Source organism: Apteryx rowi, unplaced genomic scaffold (genome assembly GCF_003343035.1).
Source record: "Apteryx rowi isolate R43461 unplaced genomic scaffold, aptRow1 scaffold_339, whole genome shotgun sequence".
NCBI classification, from domain to species: Eukaryota; Metazoa; Chordata; class Aves; order Apterygiformes; family Apterygidae; genus Apteryx; species Apteryx rowi.
This window is the reverse complement of record NW_020449852.1, coordinates 42,194-68,340: the sequence shown is the minus strand read 5'-3', so window position 1 is coordinate 68,340 and position 26,147 is coordinate 42,194. Positions and strand designations below refer to the sequence as shown.

Here is a 26,147-nt window from a genome sequence, read left to right as displayed (position 1 = left end):
TGCGCGCGGGGGGCCGGGCGCCCCGTTCGAAGATGCTTCTTCCTCACCCTCGCCACCTCTCCGCCGCACTTCCGGCGCGTCCTGATGACGCACTCAAACGGCGCCGCGGCGGGTTTTACGTCGTGCCGACGGCCGGCCCCGGAAGTGACGCATTCGCGGTGGCCGCCAGTGTTGTCCCCACGTGTTGGCGGTGGCAGGAGGGAGCGCGGCGCGGCGGATGCACCCGGGCGGCGACTTCGGGCCCGACATGAACCCCTTCCCCTGGTACCCGCCGCCGCCGGGGCTCCGCCCGCCCGTCTTCTGCCCGCCGCCCGCCTGGGAGCCTGGCTTCTGGGCGCCGCCGGAGAGCTACGCGCCGCCCGGCGCCTGGTACCCGCCGGCATATGGGGAGCRCCCGCGGGGCCCGCACGCCGGTAAGGGGGGCTCGGGCGGGCCCGCGGCCTCCTCCCCCTCCGCGCCGGCGTGTCCCAGGGCTGCCCGCACCCCCTGTCCTGGGGGCTTCCTCGTGCGCGGGCCCCGCCGCGGTGCTGACCCTGCAGCCCCGGCTCGGGGCCCGCCGGGGAAGTGGAGCGCGTTTTAGCGGCTATGTGAGTAACCGGCTCTCTTTCTTTTGGCGATACGGTTTGCTGAAGGTGGCAATGGCAGTTTCCCGCAGGAATGGCAAGGCGAGCAAGCGCCGGGGTTTTATAAACGCTCTCCAGGCGGAAATCACAAGCAAAAGGTATGGACTGTGTCTGTCCCATGGGACTTGTGTCCACGCTCTGCTGCAGAGATGCGTACTCTTGTCTGACCCTCTTACTCCTGTACGAGAGAAAGCATGTAGCAATCAGTCTGTAAACCTTGACCCCACTGAAGGAATGACATGTTTATGCCAAATGTTAAAACAGCTTGAGTTTATAATAACTTTTTTCTTGCTGATGCCCAAATGAAAACATAATGAATCTATTTGAACAATGCCTGGCAGGCAGATCACCTTCATGTGGATGGTGGGAGAGGGAGGGATCTCTACTGCCCTCTGAGCACTTGTGTGTCGTGTGACAACAGGCACAGATTGATGGGGAAGAGACTTGGGGATGTGGCCCTAGCTGTCCTCCCAGCTGTTGATAAATCTGTGCCTGCCTGGTATGTGTTGGCAGTAGCAATAACTGATGGGAAGATGGTAGCAGAAAGAATCAAGTATTGTATAATTTGTTTGGAAGCTGAATGATTTGAACTTTAGTTTTATGACATTTTAGCTTATCTTTAAAACTTTTGAAACATTTTAATTCATGAAGTAATCATCAAAACACTTATGAAAGTGTTTCATGATTAAGAATAGGGGTGCCTTGTAATTTGTAACTGCTGTCTTGAAGTCTGAATGTGTCTGTCTTTCTTTCTTTCTTTAGCAGAACAAAAAGAAAAAAGAGCCAGTTTTCTCTCATTATTGTGATACCTGTGACCGTGGCTATAAAAACCAGGAGAAGTATGATGAACATGTTTCACAACATACACAGGTCAATTAGTTTGTCTTTTTTATTTAAATTTTGATTTTTTTAATTTCATGCCTGATACGTATTTAGCTTTAGTCACTCACTGAATGAGAGACCTATCAGAGATTTATGAGCTACAAAAAATGTTAACGTGTTTTCTGAATACTTGTGTAGGGGAGCTCTCAGTAATATTTTTGGATTTATTGCTGAAGTCATTTTAATGTCTCTTTTGCAAAGTGTTGCTAAGTCATAGGAGAATTAATTCATTGATGTCAGTAGGGCATGGCAATATTTTCGTGTGAAGAGGGTTTATGTGGAAAAAATATTTTAAAAATCCACTCCTTTATTGTAAATGACTAACAAAATTTAAAACTGCAGACCCTAGCAGACTTTTCTTTTCAGTTAACTTCATGTTAATTTAAAGTATGAATTTAAAAGTATGTTATTCCTTTTTACTTTTTTTAAACAATCATATGTTTGTTTTGAAACTGTRTAACTTAAAAGCTCTGTGCAACTGTGTAATAATCTGTCACTGATTAAGTTTGTTTGAAATGTACTTGAATGCTTATTATAATTTGTTTGTAAAAACTTAGAAACTTAAAACTTAGCAGAAAAATGTTAACTTCACCCCCTTACCTTTATCTTACAGTGCAMAGAAGAAGGTTGCAATTTCAATGCACATGAGAAGCTAGTTCAGATACATTGGAAGAATGTAGGTATCCCAGCTGAGCCCAAAATAGGAGTCTCTGCAATCTTTAGATAGGTCTCTTCTTATACTTTTAAAACTTTTCTTCATTCTTCTGTAATGAGAAAGTACCACCTCACTCTAAAGGCTGAAAATCTGTGCAAGAAAATCATGTAAATGACAATACATTGACTACTGTGTCTTTTAATGGGTTCACTTTCTCATTGCTATGCCCAATCTCAGCAGTATTGGGCATGCAAACAGTGTTATGTTAATGTAGTAGGTGAATTTTATTGTATTATTTTTAAACATGGGTAAAATGCTTTTTCCTTAGGTGCATGGTCCTGGTGCTAAAAAAATAAAGTTAGATACTCCAGAAGAGATTGCTAGATGGAGAGAAGAAAGAAAAAAGTAAGAAAGACTTGCTGCCTGTGAATTTGTCTTACTGTATTTTCCTTGTGTGATAATTGGGTGGCACTTGAAAGGCAGTAGCAGCATGCGCTTAGCTAATGCTAAGTGACGAATGTGCTAGGTGCATAGAGGTTAATTGGATGTTTATAGTAGGAGGTGAAATGTTTGATTTGGGTACCCCAGGTCAGATGATGTAGTTATTCCTTGTAGCCTGAGCACTGAGATGCTGTAGGTCAGAAATAACATTTCCAGATGTTCTTAACTTTTTTTATGCTGACTCTAATTATAATACTTCCCACTGTGTGCAAATTCCCACAGTTTAAGTTGTCTCAGTAGGGGCCACAGGGAGGTCTCTTAATTTTTAAGAACTTTTTATATTACTTGACACCCTTCTTTTGGATGAGAACAGAATCTGTGAGTGACTATTTCTCAAATAGTCTAACTCATGTTGTATCTGGGGTGTGAGGTAAAGTTCATATGTAAGTGGTACTTCTCATTCTGTGATGTTTAGCTTTCATCTGTTTACTAGCATTGGAGTATTTAAAAATTCACACTTTACCTCCTTAAACCTAATCCCACTGACTTTTCCTGAGACGAACAGGGTAAAACCTGCCCTTTTCTTCAGCAGATAAAAGATGCTGTAGATTTTGCTCACTTCTGCTCCTGACTTGGACTGCAGTCTTGTGAATGGTCAGTCCAAGGCTTTTGTCCCCTTGAGCGCGAGTCCTTTCTGCAGAGTGAAAAGTGACATAAATTTAATTTCAAGATCTCTTTACATTTTGATACTTTCACAGTATACTAGTCATCTTTTTTTTACTGAATGTAAAGCTGGTTATCTTCAGTGAAGTCTTACTGATGAACCTGGTGTGCGTTTATGTCAAAGCAATGCTAATGCATTCTTGTTTTGAACTTGGCTTCCCTTGACACATTATTACATAGTAGCTTTGTAAATAGAGTGGGGGGAACACTTCTTGTTAGCTCCAATCACTTTCTGCTGTGTTCAGAAGCAAAATTTCTCCCCTTGTAGTGGGAAGGAGCAAATCCCTGTAAGTAAAGCCACCTCTAAAGGAAAAGTTTACTTTTTTTGTGCAAAGGAAAATTWTCACAATGTTGGCACATCAGAGCAGTCAACTTTGTTGTTGTACCTGCTGTTCGTTTTTTACAACTGAAGGTAATCTGTAGATTCACCTTAAAAAAACCAGCTTTTGTTGATACAAAAGCACTTTTTCTTTTTTTCCCCCCTTTGTCCTGTGTTTAAAATGTCGTAGTAAACTAGTCAAAAATTGCTTGTGATCTGTGCGATTACATACTTGGTATAGTTTTGGTTACAACAATTTCTTTTATTTAAAGGATGTTAAAAATTAGGATTTATTTTTACTTTTACCATAGATAATATTGTCTTTTCTTCAACAGTGGTATTTACAAAGGCTTTATTACTTACAATGAAAAGCGTTTAGAGTGTTAGTAAAAAACATGTTCTTAGATTTCTGTCTTGTGAAGACAAATATACGAAGTATTTGCATGCAGTGTCTTCACCATTCACTTTCAGTCTTGTATACAGAGATTTCTGTTTTGGGATGTTCATGGAATTGTTTCTTTCTAGTGGCTGATGCTAAGGTTGTGTTGAATGATGCTTAGGGCTGTGTGTGTAAATATATGCTATACTGCATGCTAGAGCATTAGGGAAACATGAATTGAATGTATAGTCATGTTTTGGGTACTATTTGCTTGGGTTGGGGGTTGTGGTCTGAGTCAAGGCAAAATGTGTCTACAGTTAATTGTAAGGATGATGCTGGATCTTTTTTTCTTAGCTTGAGTTTTTGGAAAATCTTTTGCTAGATATCACTTTTGCAGATCAATGTAATCTGCCTGGGGTGCAACACTGCTGAAAAACCTTTGCTTCCTGTGACATGGTGAAATAAGTGGAAGTGAAGTCTTGTAGTCACTAACACACGCGCGCATGCAATGTGGAATTGGGACCTTCTAAGCCAAGCCCACTAGATGGAGCAGTGCTGTGACTTAATTTAGTACTTCCGTTGCTGTGTGGGCATCTTGTTTGGCTCTAATGGATGGGGGGAGAATGACTACCTGGGTGGCTTTTGTTACTCTCTGTACAGTGAAGGAGCGGTGCTAACATCCTCTTTAACAAAAAAGAAAAAAAAAGCAAAACAAAAACAACAAAAAATCTCTGAAGCTTTTGTGAAGCAAAAATTGGGTCTCCAGCAAAGAAACTGTTTAGTGCTGAAGGTCTGCTGTTGACTCGCAGTAAACATTGCATTGTAAAGAAAAAAAAGAACACCAGAGGGAGTCTGAACTATTAGGCAGTGTGGGCTTATAGCGACAGGAAAAGCCTTTTTTCTTTTGAGAAGGTCCAGTCAGAGCTAAGAAAATCTTTTTGGGTCATCAGTGATATGTTTCTAATCAGGTCGCAGTGATTTAGTGTATTTATTTCCATGCTACACCCTTAACATTTTTGCCTTTCTTGTTCCTTCCGCCAGTACAAATAATTACTTATAGGATTGAGATTTTCTTTTTAATTATCTGCTGTGTTGCTCAATTATGTATCCTGCTAAAATCTATTACAATGAATCTGTGTTTAAAGTGCAGCATTGCTTATTTAGAGGGAAAAAGGAAGGGAAAGGGGAGAGCAGGTAACAGGTGGGTGTYTTTGTTTAAAGTATGCCCGCTCTGTTTTGCTGTCATTCAAACTCCATACGATGTCCTGTTCATCACTGCAGCCTTTGTGTCTCTGTTTACCTAAAAGACTTTTTAATGGCTTATGGCCTACTAAATCTGCAAAGCCAGGCGATCTAGAGTTAGGCAGAGAGTGACAGAAGTGAAGTTCCACAAAATCTTAGGGCTTCCATATGTTTTGCAGGCAGATGGTTGTGAAGTCTGACATCAACTTTAGTGATTAAAATTGCTTTGTTCTGTGTATTCTCAGCATTTTTTTTTATACGCAAGCTCAAAGAGAGTTACTTACAGTGGATGTATTGATGCATTTCCTTAACGTGTCAGAATGTGTTATTGCTGTCTTCCATTCTTTCCCAGTGAAATCTGGATCCTGCCAGCCCATGTACGCCAACTGTTCTTGAGCAAAGGTTATTAGAAAGAATGCAGCAAGGCTGTTCTCATGTTAAGCGGAATCTTCAAACTTAGTTTTGCCTAGGTCTTGATGTAACATTAGAGAATTTTCTTGATTTTATGTGATGCTTGCTTCCTTCCCCCCCCCCCTTTTTTTTAATCTGTTGTTTTCTGGTCCAGTTAGGGACTGTCTGCTGCATTACTTTTGGAGTATTTCATGTGCTGAATATGCACTTAATGAACAAAGCCCAATACTGCTGACAAAACTACTTTTTGCTAATTTGTGGTCCTGTAGTTGAATAATAACCCTGGAGTAGCTTGGCTTCCTCCCTGAAGGTGCATTTGTAGTAGTAAACTGTGATTAAAGCAAAACAATTTCTTAACGCCTGGTAAAAGTGGAGAAGACAAAATAAAGTGGATTGATCGTATTGGTAGATCAAGGTAGACACAGATGAAATAGCTAGATTTACTATGAATTGCTGGTGTGCATTAGCAATAAAATGCCTAGGAGTCTCACAACAGTATTTATCAGCTCTCTGGGCCATCCATGTCCCCTGTGGGCCATCCATATCCACTCTGCTGTTGGTTGTGCATACACAGTGAAGGCTAGCTCAAGAGGCAGTTTGGTTACGGTGCTGTTCCTATGAAGTTGATAAGCTTGTATTGTTCTGGACCCAGAAGTTCATTGTCTAGACTGCTGTAGAAACATTCTCTTTTCTGCTAGATGTTGGTGAAGCTCTGTGTGGTGTGTGTGTGTGTGTGTGTGTGTGATTTCCCCCCCCCCCCCAACTCCTTTCTTAGAACTACTTTATTCTGGTGTTTATGCAGGCAAGGCAGGGTGCTGCTGGACTGTAAAACGTTTATGACTTTGGCTGCTAACCTCATTTATTCAAAAAACATCTCTTCACTAAGGCATGCAAGTTAGTGGTTTTGCTCAAAGTCACCATTCTCTGTCTCTAGGAGTTTAGAGTATATTTTACTTGCATATCACTTTATCTGCATGTGTCTGCCTGGCATATGTAATGTACTTGTCTAAGCCTGAAATCCACAGTTTTCTGATGTTATCCTGACAATTTATACTGAAAATCTTCCAACTTGGATTATAGTAAGGGAAACTGCCACTGTTATAAAACAGGGCTGCTGCCTTCTTGGGCGGTACTGGGTCCTTCATGAAATCTGCTGTCCCTGTCCATCATGTCCTGGTTTAACTCCCTGTTCCATGAGAACTCGCCTAAATTTGTAAAGCCTCTATGGTGACTGATGAGGTTGCTTGTCTTCAAGCTCTGACAAGTTGTTTACAAGATATAGATGGTAGACTTTCTTCTACTATTTCACTTGTGCCTCTATCTAATGTCTTAACCTTATTTTATTGGGGGAAGAGGGCACACCTTCTGAGAAGGATGTAAAACCCAGTTAACTCATCAGTTTTAATGCATGGCTCTTTATGTGGAGAGATTCACTACAGACTCTTCCTTCTGGATTGTTGTGCTCATGTTCAGGAGCAGTCTTCCTAAATTTGGTCTTCCTGAGTAAGAATTCTCTATAGCAAAAAACTTCCCCTCCTTTTGGCCTCTCTTGAATACTTTGTGACTGTTCTTGGATACTAAAGTTTACAAAGTATGGGTCTCTTGTAGATCAAGACTGTAATGTTTGCACTGTAGGCATCTGCCTCCACTTAGGGACCAGTCCAATTTTGCTGCCTCCGTGGGTAGCTCTAGCTGATGCAATAAGTTTTGTCAGCAAGTTTTGTTRCCACACGATTTGTGCATCTATATAGAAATACAGTGTAAGCTCAACCTGTTGCCTGACTCCGAAAGAACCACCCTGAATTCAGTGGCTATGCTACAGTCGAACATTGTCTATGCAAAAAAAATCCCATTATCTATCAATCTCTTGCAGACAGATCTCAAGCAGTGGAACTTTCTGGTGTAGAAGAAGATGCAGAAAGCTGAACTGATATTGTTGCTGGGTTCTTCTATTTTTATTTTTTAAATATTCTCCTGAATTTACCAACCTAAGCTAGAGATGACCAACCTGTGCTTCTTAAACCAAATGCAACTTTCAAACAAGTCCATGTACTTCCTGTGCTGTGGCTGTGGTATGTGATGAGATGTGTAGTTGCCCTGATGCTGGGACATTGAGGTGGGTGGGTGACCTTGGTCCCTACTTCTACTGCTTGCTCCCAGCAGGGGCTACAGGGGTTTACTTGTCCCAGTCACCCTGGGACCTGCTGGTGTGTCTATCCCAGCCTTGTCACACAGCAGAGCGCCTGGGGAGGTGGGACCTGGTCTACCTTGTAAAGAGACCAGCGACCTGAAGACTTGAAAGTCTAGGCCTTGCTGGCTACAAAATCCTTAGACTGAAAAATAAACCAGCAGCCACTTACTCATTCATTGTGAATGAGGCAAAATGCTCAGTGCTTTCAAAATAGGTGCATTCTCTGCACGAGGTAGAAGCAGTGAGTAAAATGCTATTTAACATTTGTGTTAAGGAGACTTGGAGAAAATAAATGCAATTCACACAGGTGCTGTCACATGCAGGCACACTCAAGCTTAAGATGTGAGCTCCCTATAACTGTTAGTTATCGCCTGTGTCAACTGAATGAGTGGTTTAAGAGAAATCTGCCTGTGTTGGCGTTGAATTGAACTAAGTGTTCATGGAGTCCGCTGCTGTGGCTCAGTGGAGGGAGTGGTAACTCACAGGAATGAAAGTGGGAGGCAGTCTTTTCTCAAATCGTGTTGAGAGCGTGTCTGAATATGTCCTTAATCAGCATAACTATGGGACCACTTTGAAAACTCATTTGCTCCAGGATTAAGGGTCTTCCTTTATGTCTTCTAAAGAAAAAAAAAAAGTGGTTAAGACAAGCTTAGGGTTATTTTGACCATAACTATTTATTTATGGCTCTTTCCTCCTGTGGACATTACTTAAGTGAAGGAAAACACTTTATCCTAAATCTATGGAGAGCTGCCAAGCACCAGGGGTCTTTGTGAATGTGAAGCTCTTGAGATTACATAATTCTCTCCATGCTCGCTGTTGGCTGGAAGTGTTATAACATGGATGAAGAAATGTAGCTAATGGGGAAGCGCAGAAATAAAACATCACATCCTTATGCTCTCTTGAGARCTATATGTCTGAATTTCTGGGAGAAATCCCAATGAAAATAGATTTTGACAGCTCATGTTTAAGTCCTCTTAAAGAAGACAAGTTCTGTAATGTGTTTAGGTGTGTCTTTTAGAAAATGTTTTTCATCTCTTTCTCTTGGTCTGTGGTTGAAGCTGTCATGTATCAGTCTGAAGCTTAGCATTCTTGTAAAATGGGGAGGGTGCATGTGATAAGATTAAATACTTAAAGATAGATGGGTGTCCTTTTTGATAACTGTATGTAGTGACTAGCTGTTTTATGTTTCTTGTTGCTCTATTTTACTAGACTTAAAATATTTATACCCCATGTTACTGTCCAGAAGAAGTTGCTTAGTGTGTGTGTGTTTCCCATTTATCACCTTTATCTCAAAGCACTGGATTTAGCTAATTAGTGTTTACCGAGCAACCAGCATAGCCATTTTAGGGCTTTGACAGTAACTTACAGCAGGCTTGCGTGTTAGAACCAGTGTGGCTTTCGTCCGCAGGGAAGAACAGTTAGGAAGGAGGGAGGTGGGGAATGAAAGAGAGGGATGGTTTGTGAGATGATTATAACAGTAGATTTGTTTCAATCTGCATGACTTAGCAATTTTTCTTGAAGCCAGGAAAAAAGTGCAGTAATATTGGTGAAACAGAGGTCAGTGTGCAAGCACAATACTGAATATTGCTCAAGAGGAAATTTGTGTGCTTTTCTGTAGCTATCACAGTTAAGGGATCCTGTACATCCAGAAGTTGTTCTTTTAAACTTTTTTGATATTTAAAAAACTCAACTGGCTTGCTAAAGGTGTGTAGCACCTTTTAAGACCCTTCATATACTCCCAGTGAAGCACCACAAAATTAAAATTGAGAGACTAAATCATGTGCTGTTGTCCATAGGGGCCGGGAGAAGCTCCACAGGCATGACTAAACTTTTTGCCTATAAGTTGTTCAATTGTTAGGTAGATCTAACAAAGCCTCTTCTGGTGTGCGTGTGGGTTGTTTTGTTTCTTTGACAGCCAAGTATGTAAACATAAACATGTTCTGGTTTCTTTTTCCTCACCAATGCCTTTTATAAGAAGGAAACAGTCTGTTACACTTCCAAGAAACTCTTTAAAAATATATCAAATTTGTGTTTATATGGGATGTTAGTTTGGTAGAGGGTGAATTAACTAAGATGTATAGTAAACCTTCTAAGAGCAGGTGCATTTTTTTTCTTCTAGAAATTTTCCTACTTTGGCAAACATTGAAAAGAAGAAGGTGATGCAGATGGAGAAGGAAGAAAGGGGAGAAGTGCTGACTACTCCACTGTTTGGGTAAGCATTTTGAGGCAAGCTTTTTCACTTTGCTCCTAATGAGTTCAAAAGTACACTCCTTCGCTCTGGTCCCCTAACACTTACTGCTTTCACTGTACACGCTGTCTAGCTGTCCTTTAACAGAGGACAGGTCACTGACAAATTGCAGGTGTAATGCTCCTTTGTTTGCAGTGCTTCATAGTACATTTTAGTCAAATTAAACAATTATATTAGAAACTTGATGTTCTCACTGAATTCTGTGTTCTGGCATGTTTAAAAAAACCCACAATGTAATGGCCATTCATTAGAACACCCATAACCTTGGGTTGAGTAAGAAATAATGGAGATGGAATTAACACAACATAGTGAATCTACATGGTCTAATGCCGGAAAATGGCCAAAAGAGACTTTATGACGGGATTTGGCTTCTTACTCCCTTCTTCAGATGATAAATCAAAGCAGTGATCAGCTGAGGAGGGAAAATGTAACTTTATTTTCATTTTCGTAGCTGAATTAGTGCTGCTGTTGCTTCTTTATTCTACCCTCCATCATCTTTATCTATCTGCTACCTTTGTTCTGGGTCTAATGCTTACTCCTCTTGGATTTTCTGTTCTCTCCCTCATACCGTGAATCATTTTTCCAGTGTAATCTCTGCTCTTTCTCTTCCCTCTACTGCTTTTTCATTAGCTTTACCTTAGCACCTGTAGGAAGACCACTTTTTAATGTTGGTATAATGATCCATGTCCTCAGAATGTCATCTCTTTAAGTAGAAAAGCTGAGCTGGAAGGCAAGAATAGACTGAATTTGCTGTGGTAGAGGCTCTTGTTAAATCCCATTTGCTGTTGCATGGAAGGGAAGTTGGACTTTGCCCACATTAAAAAAAAGTGGGAGGGGGGAGCCCTTCACCATGGTAAATCCTTAAAGATGAGCAAGTTGCACCAGTGCAGGATAGGGTTCATGCCAGGCTAGCATAACTTGTTAAATAGTAATAGTGTAAATTGCCTTGGTGGAGAGTGTGTTTCAGAAGCCAAGACTTCTTCCCACCCCCTCCAACTGGTTGCCTTTCATGACTTTTGAAGGCCTCTAGGAAGGGTTTATAAAAGACTGACGTAAATTTTCCTTGTCTGAAGGATATAAAGTTGCAGAAAAACTTCAGAGGCAAGGAACCAAACCAAGAGCATTGAAACTTAAAGCCCTGAACATATGGAATTGTGTCTGGAGATTCTAACAAATGAATTATGCTTGTTATGGTAACAAACTATTTGATGTCTACAGGTTTTTTTTTTGGTAACTCCTGTGGTTCTGCTAGTGAATTGAGTCAGATGCAGTACATGTCAGTCAAATTCCTGACTTCTCTTACATGTGTCAGTAACTTTACAGCTCAAAGTTACTGATTGTTTGCTTTCATTTGGTGACCTTTAACTCTGAGTTTAGAAGTATCTTTCTTTCTCCCCCCCCTTTTTTTTTCCCCTCCTTCCTGAACTACCAGTGCTACAGATCTGATATACTGTCCAAAAAGTTGTCATTTGTGCTTTGTATATCAACAATAAAGATTCTAGAATAGGTGCTTATCTGGCAAAATTACTGATGCATGAGGCAAAAATAGCATATAGGTTGTTCTCTGCAAGCTGTACTATTAAAGCAAATAGCTCAGTAAGATTTAGAAAGGATTAGATACTTAACACTTCTACAGCACTTTCCATTTGTGGTTCTCTGAAGTGCTTTACAACTATTAATTCTCGGCATCCCTGCATATGAGATTAGAGATACCGAGGACCACTTTGGCAATCTGTGTGGTGTCTTGCAACAGCTGATTAATAGCACATAGCTCTTTGCTCCCTTTGAACAGGATGTGAAGAATACAACTTTCAGTAGAGGAAGGCAGAAGACATACTGGCGTTTGCTGGGATGTCTTCATGACCTTGGAGTTTCTTTTTGGGCGTTCAGTGGTCACAGGGAAATCAGAATGTTGGTTTTATCCCTTAGTCAAGGACAGCATTTCTGTTGAACCCATACTTACTCAACATTTTATAGGCTGTACAGCAACATGCTGAATTTAGAGCCCTCTTGTGCAAGATACTGTACAAATTCACAATAATAAAGTCCTCTCTCTTGGACAGAGGTGAATTGCGCAGGAAAACACTAGTCTGCTTTTGTGGATGAGACTTGTGTTTTGCACTACAGGAGAACTATGGTAGATGATTCTGTGAGAGCTGAGTAATCAGTGTTAGAAACTACTATGAAAGGACTGGAGAATGAAACAGAATATGTTTTGTCACTAAATGGCTATAAAGCCATTTTGAATCCTGTATGTGGTTCTTCTCAAGAATGATTTAATAGAACTGGAAAGCTTTGGAAGAGAGGAACCTTAATAATGGGAAGGCTTCCGTACAAGCAAAGGGGTGGTTTGGAAAGGTTCTCCAACAGACGTCTAGAAAATTGCATAGGGAGAAGAGGTGAATATAATTATTTGCTCTTTCTTGTAACCCAAGAAAGTTGGGGTTATCAAATGACCATTTCAAGCATCAGAATGAGAACAAACTAAATGAGGTCCTCTTTCACATAATGTCAGAACCTTACTGCAAGACTTCAGGGATACCGTAAGTTTATACAGCATCCTATATCATGGCGTGCAAAACCATTAGTGTCTTAGACCATATCTGACTAGAGATATTCCTAGTGGCTGCTGAAAACTGGAAAAATAAACTAGAAATGTGACTGCCCTTTTTTTGTGCTCTTTGCTCTTTACTTTTTTGTTTCCTTATGTATGCTCCTGGCTGCTACAATGTACCAGGTTAGAAATACACCTTTGGGACTGTACTTGCAGATGCATGAATCTAGAAGCAGGGAGAAGTTTTGGGAAGAAACTCTTGCCCAAGTATGGTATTATACCCTTGACTAGAGTTTACAGGACCTCTGCCATGCTGTAGGTGAGACTGCTGGAGAGAAAGTACTGAGCAAAATGAACCATGGGGCTCATTCAGGACAGTGAGATTTTGCATGTCTTTTATGGTTGGAATGTGCTGATGATCATTTGCAGCCTTGTTTTGCTGAACAAAGTTTCTGTTGCTTGAAAAGAAATATTTTCAGGAAGCTGAAGTCACTTTTATATTTGCCTTTCTGACTAATCCAATACACCCTACTCTTGTAGCCATGGATTTTGGAGGACAGTTTGTTAGGCTGTTCAGGTACCTTCCTTAAACATTTCTTGTGTGGACAGAATAATCTGAAATATTACTAGAACTAGCATGCTGTGCTTTTTCTGTAATTTAGGAGTTGTGAGGATTTTTTTCTTTTTTTAACATTTTCTTGATAGAAATTTCCTTTTTTTCTTCCTCTTTCTCCATCAAAGTGAAAAAGATGAAAAAACATTTGTTAGCTGGAGTCAAGGATAGGTAATCATTGCAATTGACTGTGTCAGATGGCCGGATGGATTTAATGCAACAGGATCCTTCACTGAGCTGTAACTGGAAAAAGGAGATTTCGGCAGTGGAAATATGCTAATAGCAGATGCYTCCCTTTTAATTCCACATATTCTCTCCCTGTTTTGAATCCCCTGATTGCTTAAGTGATGGAAATATTGGCTTTATAATGTAAAATGAAAATGCTAGGTCATYGCACTGTAGATGATGATAAAGGAAATTGCTTAGCTCTCATACTCTTGTTTTGTGATTAAAACTTGTAAACTTCAGACTTCTCCCATAGGTTTCAACTTTGTCCCATTACCCTGTCAATGAGATGTTCTATGACTGTATGTGTGGTCTGGTACAATGTGTTAGCTGAGCTGGGGTAACTCCTGGCAGCACATTACACTGCTGTGCCTTGAGTGTGGGCTTCAGCCTTTTGGTTATTTCAGTTGATTGTAGGTTGTCATTTCTATAAACTTTGCATTTCTCTTCCCYAGCAAAATGAAGGGGATGTGGAAAGCTCCAGAAGATGAGGAGAGGTCTGGGCAGCAAGGAAGACAGAAGAAAAAGCAAAAACGCCAGTTCTGGAAGAAGTTTAAGAAAAATGGTGGAGGTGATAATGTGCCATCACAAAAAACTCAAAATGTAGCTAATGGACCAGAAGACCATGCATGTGAGAGAGAAGATGAAAAACAGCCTCCTTCGGAGTCTCAGGCATGTGTGAAGGACATGGACCCTCTCAGTCTACTGGCAAGCAGTGATGTTGGTAAGATAAAGGCACTTGGAGAAGTTTTATTTTAAGTAGTTCTAGTGGAACAAGCTGTTCACTAGCAATTTCTGGGGAGAGCTGGGTACTTGTAAAAACATGTAAACTGTGTCCTTGATTGGAAGTGGGCTAATTGGATGTGTTTGTAATAGAAAAATCTGTTAATAGAAAACCGATGAAAGTCTTAACAGTGTTTTTGGAGAAGAGTACTTAGGAGCCTGCTGTCTTCTCTTTGTGACCGGGATTGCTGTGCTGTGGCTAGAGTAGTTCCAGGGTCAGCAGGATCATAAACTTGTAACTTTGAATTTAGTTGAACATCCCTGTGTCTAAAACTCACTTTTAGAACTTCCTTTTAAATGGAAATTGCTGTGCAGATGTATCCTGATTCAGGACATGGTCTTGTARGAAAAGAGACAGTGTGATTATTGCTAAGATGGGCTCAGTGCTTTGCCTAAAGRAAAAAGGAGAGGGGCAACTCTTGCATTTCAAGGAGCTTCTGCCCTGGTAGGYTTGGCCTGTTAGAGAGGAAACAGTATCTCATGGTCTTTCAGAGTGAGAGATCTTTCTCTTGTATGCGTGTATCCTACTGATGCGTGTACATGTACGCTGGTAGGAGAAGCTAAAACCAGTAGGCTTGGCTGACATGGTTTGAAAAGAAGCTAAAATATAAAGTCATTGAAGATGGAGGAAGATTTTTGCTTTAGAAGAACACTTTAGATGCTGTCAACAATTAGGCACTTAAGTTTGTTTGTGAGCCAAGTTGGTCATGTTATAAACATTGAGAAAAATATAGCGGATACCTCTTACATGTTTGATTCTCCTGTATGAACTAGGAAACACTGACTTTTATGCTGTATCATCAAGAAATCTTTTATCTAAAGAGGAGAGGAAGTTGGGATACAGGATGTAGCAGTGTCTTGGATTTGAAAAATGTCCATGTTGGGTATTTCTCTTATCCATATTTATTTTAAAGTGCATTACTAAATTAAAATCAATACTTAGTTAACAAATTGAAGATGATTTTTTGGGGGCTTTTAACGGAGCACAGCTCAATTCTATCTTTATTAAAGTGTTTGCTAAAACAATCTTATTCTACCTATCGTCTCCAGAGATTAGGAATGATTTTTTTTCTTTGAACATGCTTAGTTGGGAGGAAGAGTGATTTGAGCCACAGGGAAGTGATGCTGCAGTCATTTTAGGAAACGCAGTAGGGGTTGGTATTAGACTATCAAATTCTCTATTTGAGGCACTGTATAGAAATGCTTGCTTTCATCGGTGCTGCTCAGCTTTGGACTGAGCTAGCTGCTATAGGAAGACACACGGTTAAAATTTATGCTGCCTTTCCGCTGGAGAGCGGAGGGGATACGATAGCAGTAACTGGGGAGGCTGCCTACCTGCGTTTCGGCGACGATGAGGAGTCTGGCAAGCAGAGTGTAATGTGAGAGGAGAAAAGAAATAGTGTCAGAGTGGTGTTTTTTTTTTCTTTTTTTTTTTAATCTAGATACTGAAACTTTTGCCAGCTAGTCAGGGTTTTGGAAGTGCTGCCAAAAAGCTTGTGTGCAGCATTACATGTTCTGCCATAAATATTGCACAATAGCCTAAAGAACTCACACCAGCTTAAGTTACTAAACTAACTTGTAAAATAAGAAAATCTTTGCTAAAGCCGAAAGAAGAATAAAGTAATTCCACAATGAAATTATTTTTAAAGACTATTAAATATCCTTTTCTGTTTTGAAATAAAACAGTACTGAGAATGTGAAAACAAAACTGATTTACTTGTGTAAGTGAATTATTTAAAATGTTGGCATTTTTCTCTTTTGATACCAGTTTTTGCTATATTATCTAATTTGATCTTGATGCTCTCTGCATGTGACTTTTTAAAATATTGCTTCTTTAATTCTTTTGAGCATGTTTTGTTTCCACATGCTGGCAGCAATATAAACTCTGCTGATATAACTATTTATAATATAGTGAGCAGTGATGTAGGACTCTTAGAATATGGCATGTAATCTGACTTGACTACCTATTTTTAGCAACAAGGCTAGAATGCATCCCTTGGAAAGACAACGTTTGATGTTGAGGTTTTCCTCTTGAAAACATAATCTTCAATTAGTGGGAATAAGAACTTGGCATCCCTATGCAATTTGTTTATTCCACTAATCTGTGTGTTGGAATACTAAGTATGCTTAAATATAACTATTTTCCCATGGTGTCTCCATTTTATTTAATGATAAAAATCTAGTTATACCAAAGTACAACTGTTTTTATGAAGTAACTTCAGTTATAAAAAGTAAAAGAAGAATGCGGTACTTGCATACTGCACATTTAAAAAATACAACTCTGATTGTAATGAGGAATATATAACAGGAATATAACATAAATAATAACAAACATGATACCACTAAGAATTAAAAAAATTTTTTTAAACTTACGATTTTTGCTGTCTAGACACATTTTGTTGGAGTACTTAAACCTTCTTAGCAAGAGCAGCAGCCCTTTCTTTCTGCAGAGGCAATGCATTTGCCTAATGTATTCGTCCAAGTTCAGTTCAGTGGTTAGTTCCTTCTAGCTTGGAAGGAAGCTAAGAAATTGAGTGGGARATGATGAAAATTTTCATCGATTTGTGAACAGAAACAGTGTAAGAGGATTAGATCCATCATCTCTAAAATTGAGGGATCTATTGAACAGAAACAGTCAATTTTATTCAGCAGTGCATATTACTTCCTACAGTAGGTTTTATGATTGAGTAGAAAATGTATCCCAATAAATGTTTTTCTGTTTTTAGCAAATTTAAAGTAATATTTTTAGCAGTTTTGGAAAGCTGTTTTTGCATGTCAAACTGATTTCTAATTTTATGTCTAACAGCATTTAAGAAAAGCTTAAAGAAAATAAAAGCAAAAGGTGCCCAACCTGTGTGGCACTTTACCATTTTGAATATGATAGAAGTAAAAGGTAGCTATGAATCAAAATACTTGGAAATAAATTCCTGTGCTTTGTAATTGCTTAAGTGTATGCAGACGCATTATATCCTCCATTAGAAAAATGCACCACACTTAGCATGAACTTCCCATGTAATTGCATATTGACATGGTTGCCAAACCAACGCAAATCAGCTCTTTTGCAAAGAGAGGACAAAGCAAACAGAGGCACAGTAGTAGTTCCTATAAATACATATGAATTTAAATCAAAGTTACTTTACCAAGTAGCAAGAGTTCCTCTATATCAAATTGCCTATTGCTACTGATATATTAGAAAAAAATAGAGGTATATTTGTAATTTTAAAAATAAAGAGCTTGTGTTTACTCCTGTAGTATCATCATCTTAAGAAGTATTAAGCAGCTTTCCTGCTGTCATATTCAAGCTTAGGCAGATGCGGGATGGGAGAGGGCCTGATTCTTTTCTCTGTAAAAATAACATTGCAACTAGTCTTCTCTAGAAGTTTCTATAGACTCCTTTCTGAGAACATTTCTAGTAGAGGGTTTTTAATATTTTATTTTTATAGGTTTATAATATATATGAAATGCACATACAGGTTTATTAAGAAATGCTTTTCAGTAAACACTGCTAAAGTTAACAGGGGGAAATTACCTGAGAGTTTTTGCAAGATCATAGTGCATGTAGGTCCTTTCCAACAAATTAAAATCATCATAATTTTATAAGTTTATTTTTAGGAAGCTTTTTCTGGTAGGTCCTTTCTGTTTTCCTGGTATCCTCAAATTAGGTGGTTTTGGTCCATTTGCCTCCTGTCTTACCTTCCTGGTATTCTTTCTCAAGGGCAGTTTTAGACTGTAAGATCTCATTTACTCAGGCATATCCATAATACTCTGTAGGGGTTTAGGTGTTTAACTATCTGAAGTACTGCTGAAAACTGATTGCCTAATTTGTAGGCTGAGTGCCCTTTAGAAGAGTTTTTTGCCATCCAAAAATTTCTTTGCCTTTAAAATTCTCACTTTAAATGAGGAAATTCTCCTTTTTACATTATTGGCTTTTGAAGCCGCCCCTGCTGGACTAAATCCAGCAAGACTTCAAAACATATTATGAAATCCTTGCTCTTTCTTTACCTGCAGTTGATAATAAAACCTATAATTAAATCCTCTCTGTGAAGACAGAACCAAAAAGCCCAAGCTTTTTGTTCAGAGAAGTCACACTTTTTGCTCCTGTAGCTTCGCCTGCAGGTCTGTAAGCCAGTGCTTAAACAACTTTGCCACTGAATGTGATTGGAGGGTGGGCAGGTGTCATCCATCCACGACGCTGAGTGATGGTGCCCAACACCAGTCTTGCATACTGCTCAAATGAAGATTTAATAGCAAAGCTGGCTGTTAGTGTACAGGAGCGCCTGGAAAAATCCCTCTCACCTTTTCTTTCCATGCAGAATCTGACAAGGATGAAGCAGCTGCTGAAGACGGGAAACTGGGAACCACTGTTGTTCCCAAGCAGGTCACCTCGGCCCTGAGCTCGTTGTCGGCCAACTATGGCAGCGCATCTGAGAGTGAGCCGGAAGGTGCGAAGGAGCTCAGTGAAATTCCTCTGGCTTTTTCCTCTCCCCTTCTCTCTTCCTTCACCCCAGTGCTGTGAACTGCAAACACAGAAAATGTGATTAGAAATAATCTTTCTCTCTGAAAGAGGGGAAGTTGGAAGGCTTCACCCTTGGCTTTCTGCCCTCTCCCATTCCTTTGTACAGGCCCTATATATTTATAAATGCAGCGTTTGACTGCAGTAGCCCAGTGGCAGCACTTGTTGCCTGTGCCCCTAACTCCTGCAGTCTGTGGGTTATCACAATTTCAGTCAGAACCTATAACTTCTTGAGAAAAGACTTTTATAGGTACTGTAGAGAAATCATAGGTGTTACAGAGGGAAGTACAGCATGTGAGCTGAGGCTTACATTAAGCAAAGATGTTAACGTAGTGCCAGTTCAGGGGCTGTATCTCAAAAATACTCTCCAGTTTGCTTGTGGTGACAATGCATGCTAGTACTGGTATAAGTCACGTACAAAGAGGCTGGGATGAGTATGACCCCCAGTTTTGAGCGCTGAACTGGGTTACTGTGTAAGCCATTATTTTTTCCAAGTACAATGATAACTCCTGACCTTGAAGAAGCACCCAGAATATAGCGTTTATGCAGTCAGCCAGTGCACTGCACTAGAATGGCCTTGTCCACTTGGACTGTGCTGCATCTAATTCTGGTCTTTTTCTAGCCCTGCAGCATACTTTCTAAAGTCCAGAACAAAGTTTCCTGAAAGATTGGGTGGTTTTTTTTCCCCTCTTTGTTGCTTGTCTTTTCCCACCACTGTGACCTGAGTTGAAGGGTGGAGATAAAATTTGCTTAGGGTGTGTATCATTGAACTTCCCAAGCCTTTTGGAGTCAGGCAGTTGACTTTTTTTTTTTTTTTTAAGGGGGGGCAGGAGGGGGCAGCCTGTCTTCAGTCTCACTTCAGATCATATTTGAGGAGTGCCAGGAAAATGCTGTTACACTCACCCTGTGAACTAATTTCCATGTCCTTAAGGGCTTTTTCCATAGAAGGCTGTTGGATGTTGCAGTAAAACTTGAACTCTGTAGTGCTTGGATTTGGTGCTTCTCCAAGTGTATGATGCAGCTTGAAGAGGAGAGTTTCTCTTCTGCATCCCATTTCTGTAGTATCTGTGCTTGCCTCAAATTTTGCTTTAGGGGAGTCTTTGCAGTGTCAGTGTAAGGCAGGGAACTCTGCTGCACCTTGTTTTATAGATAGTCACTATGCCTTATCTCCCTAGATGGCTTAAAAGTTAGAGAGTGTCTGGCAGGGAAGGGAATTGAACTTGGGCATCCYATGCCCTAACTACAAGATGATTCTTTTCTCATCAGTCAAATTTGCAGCAAGATACTTTGAACTGGAAGCAATGCACTTTCGAAGTGATCACAGGCAGAGACTTAAGTCTGTTCAACTCTTGATGCTTCCCCCCACCCCCATATAATTGACTTTAAGCATCTTACTTTACTTTCTGTGAATATTCAGAGAATATTCTTTGTATTTAAAACAAAACAAAAAAATCCAAACTCCTCCCTTTCTCCAAAAAGCCATGCTCATCTTTACATTAGGGCAGATGAGTAAGAACAGTACTAATGAACTGCCAGTGCATGGGGATATAAGGATGTTAAAGAGGCCTTTAAGTTTGAGAGCTGAAAATGTCTTCTTGTCTTTAAGAAGTCCCTGTCAAGATTGCAGCAAAACCTGAAGAAAACCAGGCTGTGCTCAGAAATACATCTCAAGCTACAAGTGTTCCTCAGAATCCAAATCTGAACCAAGAACATGCAGAATCTACAAATACAACATTAAGAAGCTCGAATTCAAATGCAGGTACCCCCAGAGGCCCTGATAAACGGGGGAAGAAACCATTACCTGTCCTACCAAAGCGGCGTCCAACTCTGCTGGAAATGGTAATGATCTTAGTGCTAAAATAATGCTACTGTTGTAGAGCAGGCTTTATTTGAGTGGTTCTCCTCTCCTCGGCAGGAAGTTACAGTGGTCTTTTAGCAAAAACCCTCTCTTAAAATAGTTAAGTGAGTGTTCTGCTCAGAAAAAATATAGTTGTTTAAATAGACAAATAGAAATACCTTGGTGTGCTTTCAGATAACAACGGACTTTGAGCAAAGATGACAACTTAATTATGTGCCTAAAGTGAGCTGCACAAAGGACAAACCTTTATTCCTCCCTCTCCCCTTCCTGTGATAATATCCTGTAGCTTGTGTGTGTGCGCTGTTCTGATCTTCTTCCCTTTTCCCTCAGCTTTGCTTTTCAGCTGCCCTCTCCTAATTGAGGAGCACACAGTTTTGTTTCAGACGCAGTCAGAGGTCTTGTAGATAAAGGTGTCATATGGGTGACATGTAGAGTGTTGTTGAGCTGCAACGACAGATGCATGGGTCTCTTCTCTGTAGGCATGTTTAGAGCAGCCTGTGGAAGTGACAGCAGTGGTGTCTCAGAAGGGTAACAAGAGGTTTATAGGGGTGATTGAGTCCAAGATATTGTGATTCTGTTCTGAGTAACAGTCTGAAGCATCCTATTTGGGAACTTGGTGGCTTTCTTGGTGTAGACAAAGCTTTGATTAGTATTTTATTACATTTAATACCCAAAAGCAACATGAGCTAGGAGGTCAGATGAGGTAGGCTACCCTTCCGCTTCTGTAACTAGCCAGCATAACTTACTGCAGGCAGAGTGCAGGGGAAAGCAGGGTGCCCCTGATATCAGTACTCTGAAACTGCAGGGGGTGCTTAGGCAAGAGATACCTGAATGGTCCTGGTGAGCCACATCCCAAGCTGCAGATGTGGCACAAATCCCTTGATAGTCTTTTTAGCGCACACTATCTTTGCTGCCAAGAATTAAAGCTGCTAGTGACTGAAAAGGAAGCGTTTGCCCTTTGTACAGCTCCCTAAGCATCCAGTCATCTCTATCTCTTGCTCTTCAAAGCTGTTGGTGATCAAAGCTATGAGGACTCTGAAAAAAGTCGTATGAAGTCCCACATGCTGAGAGAAGTGGCATAGATGCTGACAGAACGTTGGAAGCCTGAATTGTAGCTTGGCAGTATAGTCTGTTTTCGAAATTGCATTTTTTGCTTTATTTTTTGGGCTTTTAATGTTTTTCAAAACTGCTATTAAAGGACATGTACTGTGGCTGTGAATCGCAAAGGAGTGACCGAGATTCACAAGTAGACTTCTGCTGTCAGAAACAGTGTATGAAAATGTTGAGGAAGCAAAGTTGAAATTTTACAGTGGATCACTGCTGAGAACTTCTTCAAAAAGCAAAGAAGTAGAGTTGCTTTAAAAAAAAAAATTGTATCAGTGAAATGATGCTTAAAAGAAAGGTGGGGGTTAGAAGAATAGCTGCAGAGATCTTTATTGACACTCATTAGGTAGTGATCTTGGGCACTACTAAAACATGTTTATCAGTCATCCACATAATAATGTGTGTTTAGCTATGCTGTGTGCTGACAGAATAATGAGGCCTGCGTAGCATTGCTCTGCAGATATCTGTCACTACATGAAAAAATAGAATACAAAGGTGTTACTTGTCCAGTCTGAATAAACCATGGCAGATGTATGACAAACTTTTTTTGCTAGGTAGGGTGATGGTGCATCCCACCTGTGCCTTTGTGAGGCTGTTTGGAAATTCAGCAGCTCCCCCAACTCCTACAAAGAACATCATTACACTGCCTCTTCTCCACCCTAATGTGCATCTATTAGTTCAGTGGGGGGGGTTCCAAAAGCCATTTTAGCTGCCAGTACAGGTAAATATTGAAGGTGAAATGCTTGTGTTTTATAGGCCAGCTGTCTGTAACACATCTTAGTAACTGGTCTAAATAGAAATATGCACACTTTTTGGTGGCTGGCTAGACCCATTGTTGAAACTTATAACAACAGCAGAAAAGCTTCTCTGGGGCATTACAGGCCAAATTTAGCCAAGATGTGTACTTGATTATTTGCAAGAGATCTGTATTAGTTGTAGATTTAGCTAATTGCTTTAAACCTGTAGCTTGTTCAGAGTATTAGTTCTGCTGATACTCTCAATGACAAAATGTCCTTCAGCTTCTGGCTGTCTTGTGTGTGTGTGTGTGTGTTGTTGTTTTTTCTCCCCCCCCTGCCGTAATACTAAAATGAACTTTAGTGAGGCTAAAGGAGATGAGGGAGATCTCTAGCATTCTGAGTAAGCTATTAGAAGACTTGTTTTGGTGGATTATATCCCAAAACAATTATTGGTATTTAAAACCAAGGTCTGATGACTTATACTGCCTTTTACTTATAAGTGTTTTCTAATAGAAGATATATGGGGTATTAAATTACAGGTGCTGTAACCTGAAAAGTCTAAATGATGCTAATGGACTTACCATCATGATGGCCTGTTCATGGCCCAGATTGCATTCTTTATTTCAGGTGTTAATTATTATCCATGATATGAAAACATGGTGATCTGAATCTACACTGGGAAATAATTGGGGAGGAAATTCCTGGTATTTAGATATATTCACTAACTTTGGCCACTTGAGCAAACTGAGAATGGTGGCTTAGTCCAAAAGAAGCCATCAGATTTGTCAGCTTGTTCCACCTGCCTTAGTGCATTAATGGGGCTAAAAGTGGTCCTTAAACACATGCATGTTGGGCATGCGAGTGTTTCCTGTTGGGTCAGTGGGACAGTCATGTACAAGTAACTGTACTCAACTGCAGCCCTTGGAGGCTCTACAGGCTGCATCTGCAGAGCACTGTTGTAAAGGTGCTGTTTGACCATCAAACTACACTGCTTCAGCAGCTTGCTGCTGCCCAAAAGGCAGGTCTCTCACTGCCTCATGCTTTCTGGATGCCTGACCCCACTTCTTTTGTGGTACATCGAGCCTTTTGCTGACTCAGTTCAGCTTTCGAACCCCCCCCCCCCCCAAAAAAAAAAAAAAAACATTAGTCCCTTCTGTCAGGTTCATTTTCCACTAATTAATGAGTTCAGTTGACACAGCAAGGAGTCTGATCAGCACAAGAACTGGCTCAAGAGAAGGGACAGTGAGCCTTTAGATCCCTCTAGCTGTGCTGTCAAGTCATAGCCCAATAAGCTGTGTGGTGCTCCTCTGAAATATGCGTGTTGAATTTGCCAAAACAACTGTAAATTGGGAGCAGAGCACTGAATGTGGGAATACATGGCTTCATGTGCTTTGTCTGGTAAGGCAATCTCCTGATCTCTGTTTCCAGGCCTTGAGAGAGAGAGCCAACTCTATATGTTTAAAGATGTTTAAAATTGCCAAGTAAAGCAGTACATCTTGCTAGGCTTGCATCCACTATGGGTCAGTAGAGGGAAATGTGCATCACCTTCTCTTCTTTCCTTCCAGTTACTAGCCCAGGACATCCGACATGAAAGGAACGTGATTTTGCAGTGTGTTCGATACATCGTCCGAAATGACATGTTTGGACTTCATTTAAAGACAGAACCAGCAGCTGCAACAGAGGCTGGTCAGACCTCTAAAACTACAGAGTTTTTGACAGACGAACTCAATGGATCTAATTGCTCTTGTAGGTCTGACTTCCAGTTAACAGGAGGAGAACAAGATGCATTATTAACAGCCCAGAGTGAGAAAGCGCCCGTAGATCAGACATCACAGATCCCTCACTCGGCAGATGAGGAGACATGGGAAACGCCAGCAATTCAGTGTGAAGAAGCACTGTAGAAAATGTTGTGGAAAATACAGCAAAGGCTCAGCTTTTCTACCTGACTGACATTTTTTGAAAGACATTATTATAACAAAATAATAATTTAAAAAAGTATATTGAGAACTGTTAAAACCACTTTTCTAATCTGTCCTGCGTGAGGTGACCTTTTCCTTGTAAAAATGGCATCCATGTTGAGTAATTGCTTTTCCCCTATGAATGAAAAATGGCAGTGGCACAGAGCATGGTCTTCACTAGAATATCTGCTGATCCCTGCTTTTGAGCCTCAGAACTTTGAGCCCCTTACCTTGTTAAGAGGAAATGAATCGGAATTTAAATCCATCGCCAGAGCGAAGTAGTGTTGGGTAGAATGGTTCTCCCCCATCTGAAGTCATGGCCTAGAGTGTCTGGAAGTATCTGAATGTAGTTTTGAAATGATAATTCAGTGTCATTTTGTTTCAGCTATTATTGATCTGAAATGTAAAACAAAAGAAATGAAAAAAAATAACTGACCTGATTCAAAGTACTGCACCTCCCTGAACTAATCTTAATCTGTTAATTAAGTGGAGAAATGGAAAGACAGTAAGGATGTGAAGTGATACAAGAAGCTTTTTTAAAAAAAAAAAAAAAAAAAAAGGGAGGGGGGAGAAGGAGGGGGGGAAGAGTAGAGTCAATACCTACCAACTGCTTGTGTCAGTGCTAAACTGTGGTTTTTTTTGACTTCAGGCACCCATTGTTAAACCATAGGCCTTAACTGCTGTCATAGGCATTGCCTGACAGATTTAACTCTTGAAGCAAACTTACTACTGAGAGTAATAGATTTAATTTATTGAAGTTTACTAAACTTAGAGTTACTTGTTTGTCCCTTTATTTTTTAATATGCATTGGGAATTTGAGTTGGCCTTCTGGAAAAATGTCTTCCTTGGTATGTTTTTATGATGCTCATACAGCATCTAGTGATGTTTTTCTTCCTAGAATTGTGCATTCATTCATTCTTCTGTGTGATTGCACATACATGAGCTGTTTTTGAACACTGAAGAAGTATCAGCCAAGGTTTAGAAACAAGTTATGTCTTTCGAATACATTGTGCATTTGTTTGTCAGAATCCTTCTTGTAACGTGCAGGTGTGAGTTTGTCACATTGACACTGAAAACATGTCATGAAAGTAATCTATAGTCAAAACTTCCACTGAAGAGTAATTCTCCACTTCATCTTTTAGTCATGGTTAAATGTTGGAGTTAAATTGCCTTCTCAGGGATTGATTTTATTTGTTTTCTTCTTTGATAGAAGTCTAGCCATCCATACAACTGCCTAAAACATGAAGATTCACGTGGGGTTTTTAGTTGCCTAATAACTGTATTTACTGTCCTCTTGTTCTTTAACGTGTAACTTGTGCCATTTATGTGATGATGCATCTCACTTGTGGAGTGCAGAAAACAAGGAATAGATGGAAATTCTGTCCCACTGCTCTGCTATTTGTAGTTATAACTGCATATTGTGTTTGTAATGCACTGTCTAAATTTACGGAATTATAAATATCAACACCCTTGTAGAAGTTGTGTGTCTTAAGAATATATGTGTAGAATAGATTGAAGCAGCGATCATAAACATTTATGCTTCCAAGACAGATGATTCATTCTTACCATGATGGTCCCACAAGCCATCTCATTCTTACTAACTTGTATATGGCTTTTACAGTTTTACTGCAATGAAAATATCAGCAAAGGAATCTTGATCATGGATATTTGGCACTTGGGCAGAACCT

The 26,147-nt window shown here is 40.1% G+C and overlaps 1 protein-coding gene across 3 annotated transcripts; it reads left to right on the top strand.

The window, feature by feature from the left end:
* The first annotated feature begins 141 nt into the window (after positions 1–141).
* On the top strand, positions 142–25,937 carry NUFIP1 (NUFIP1, FMR1 interacting protein 1). Of its 3 annotated transcripts, none has more exons than XM_026072221.1 (10): positions 142–413; positions 633–721; positions 1,389–1,493; positions 2,119–2,181; positions 2,489–2,565; positions 9,986–10,078; positions 13,962–14,230; positions 18,603–18,731; positions 20,409–20,641; positions 24,067–25,937. In XM_026072221.1, exons 1-10 carry the CDS (start codon positions 218–220, stop codon positions 24,400–24,402), a joined length of 1,590 nt encoding a protein of 529 aa, XP_025928006.1. In that variant the 5' UTR covers positions 142–217; the 3' UTR covers positions 24,403–25,937. The 3 variants fall into 3 exon arrangements, with proteins under 3 accessions (XP_025928006.1, XP_025928007.1, XP_025928005.1); XM_026072222.1 differs by having other exon boundaries at positions 1,386–1,493; positions 20,412–20,641; XM_026072220.1 differs by having other exon boundaries at positions 1,386–1,493.
* Positions 25,938–26,147: the final 210 nt, after the last annotated feature.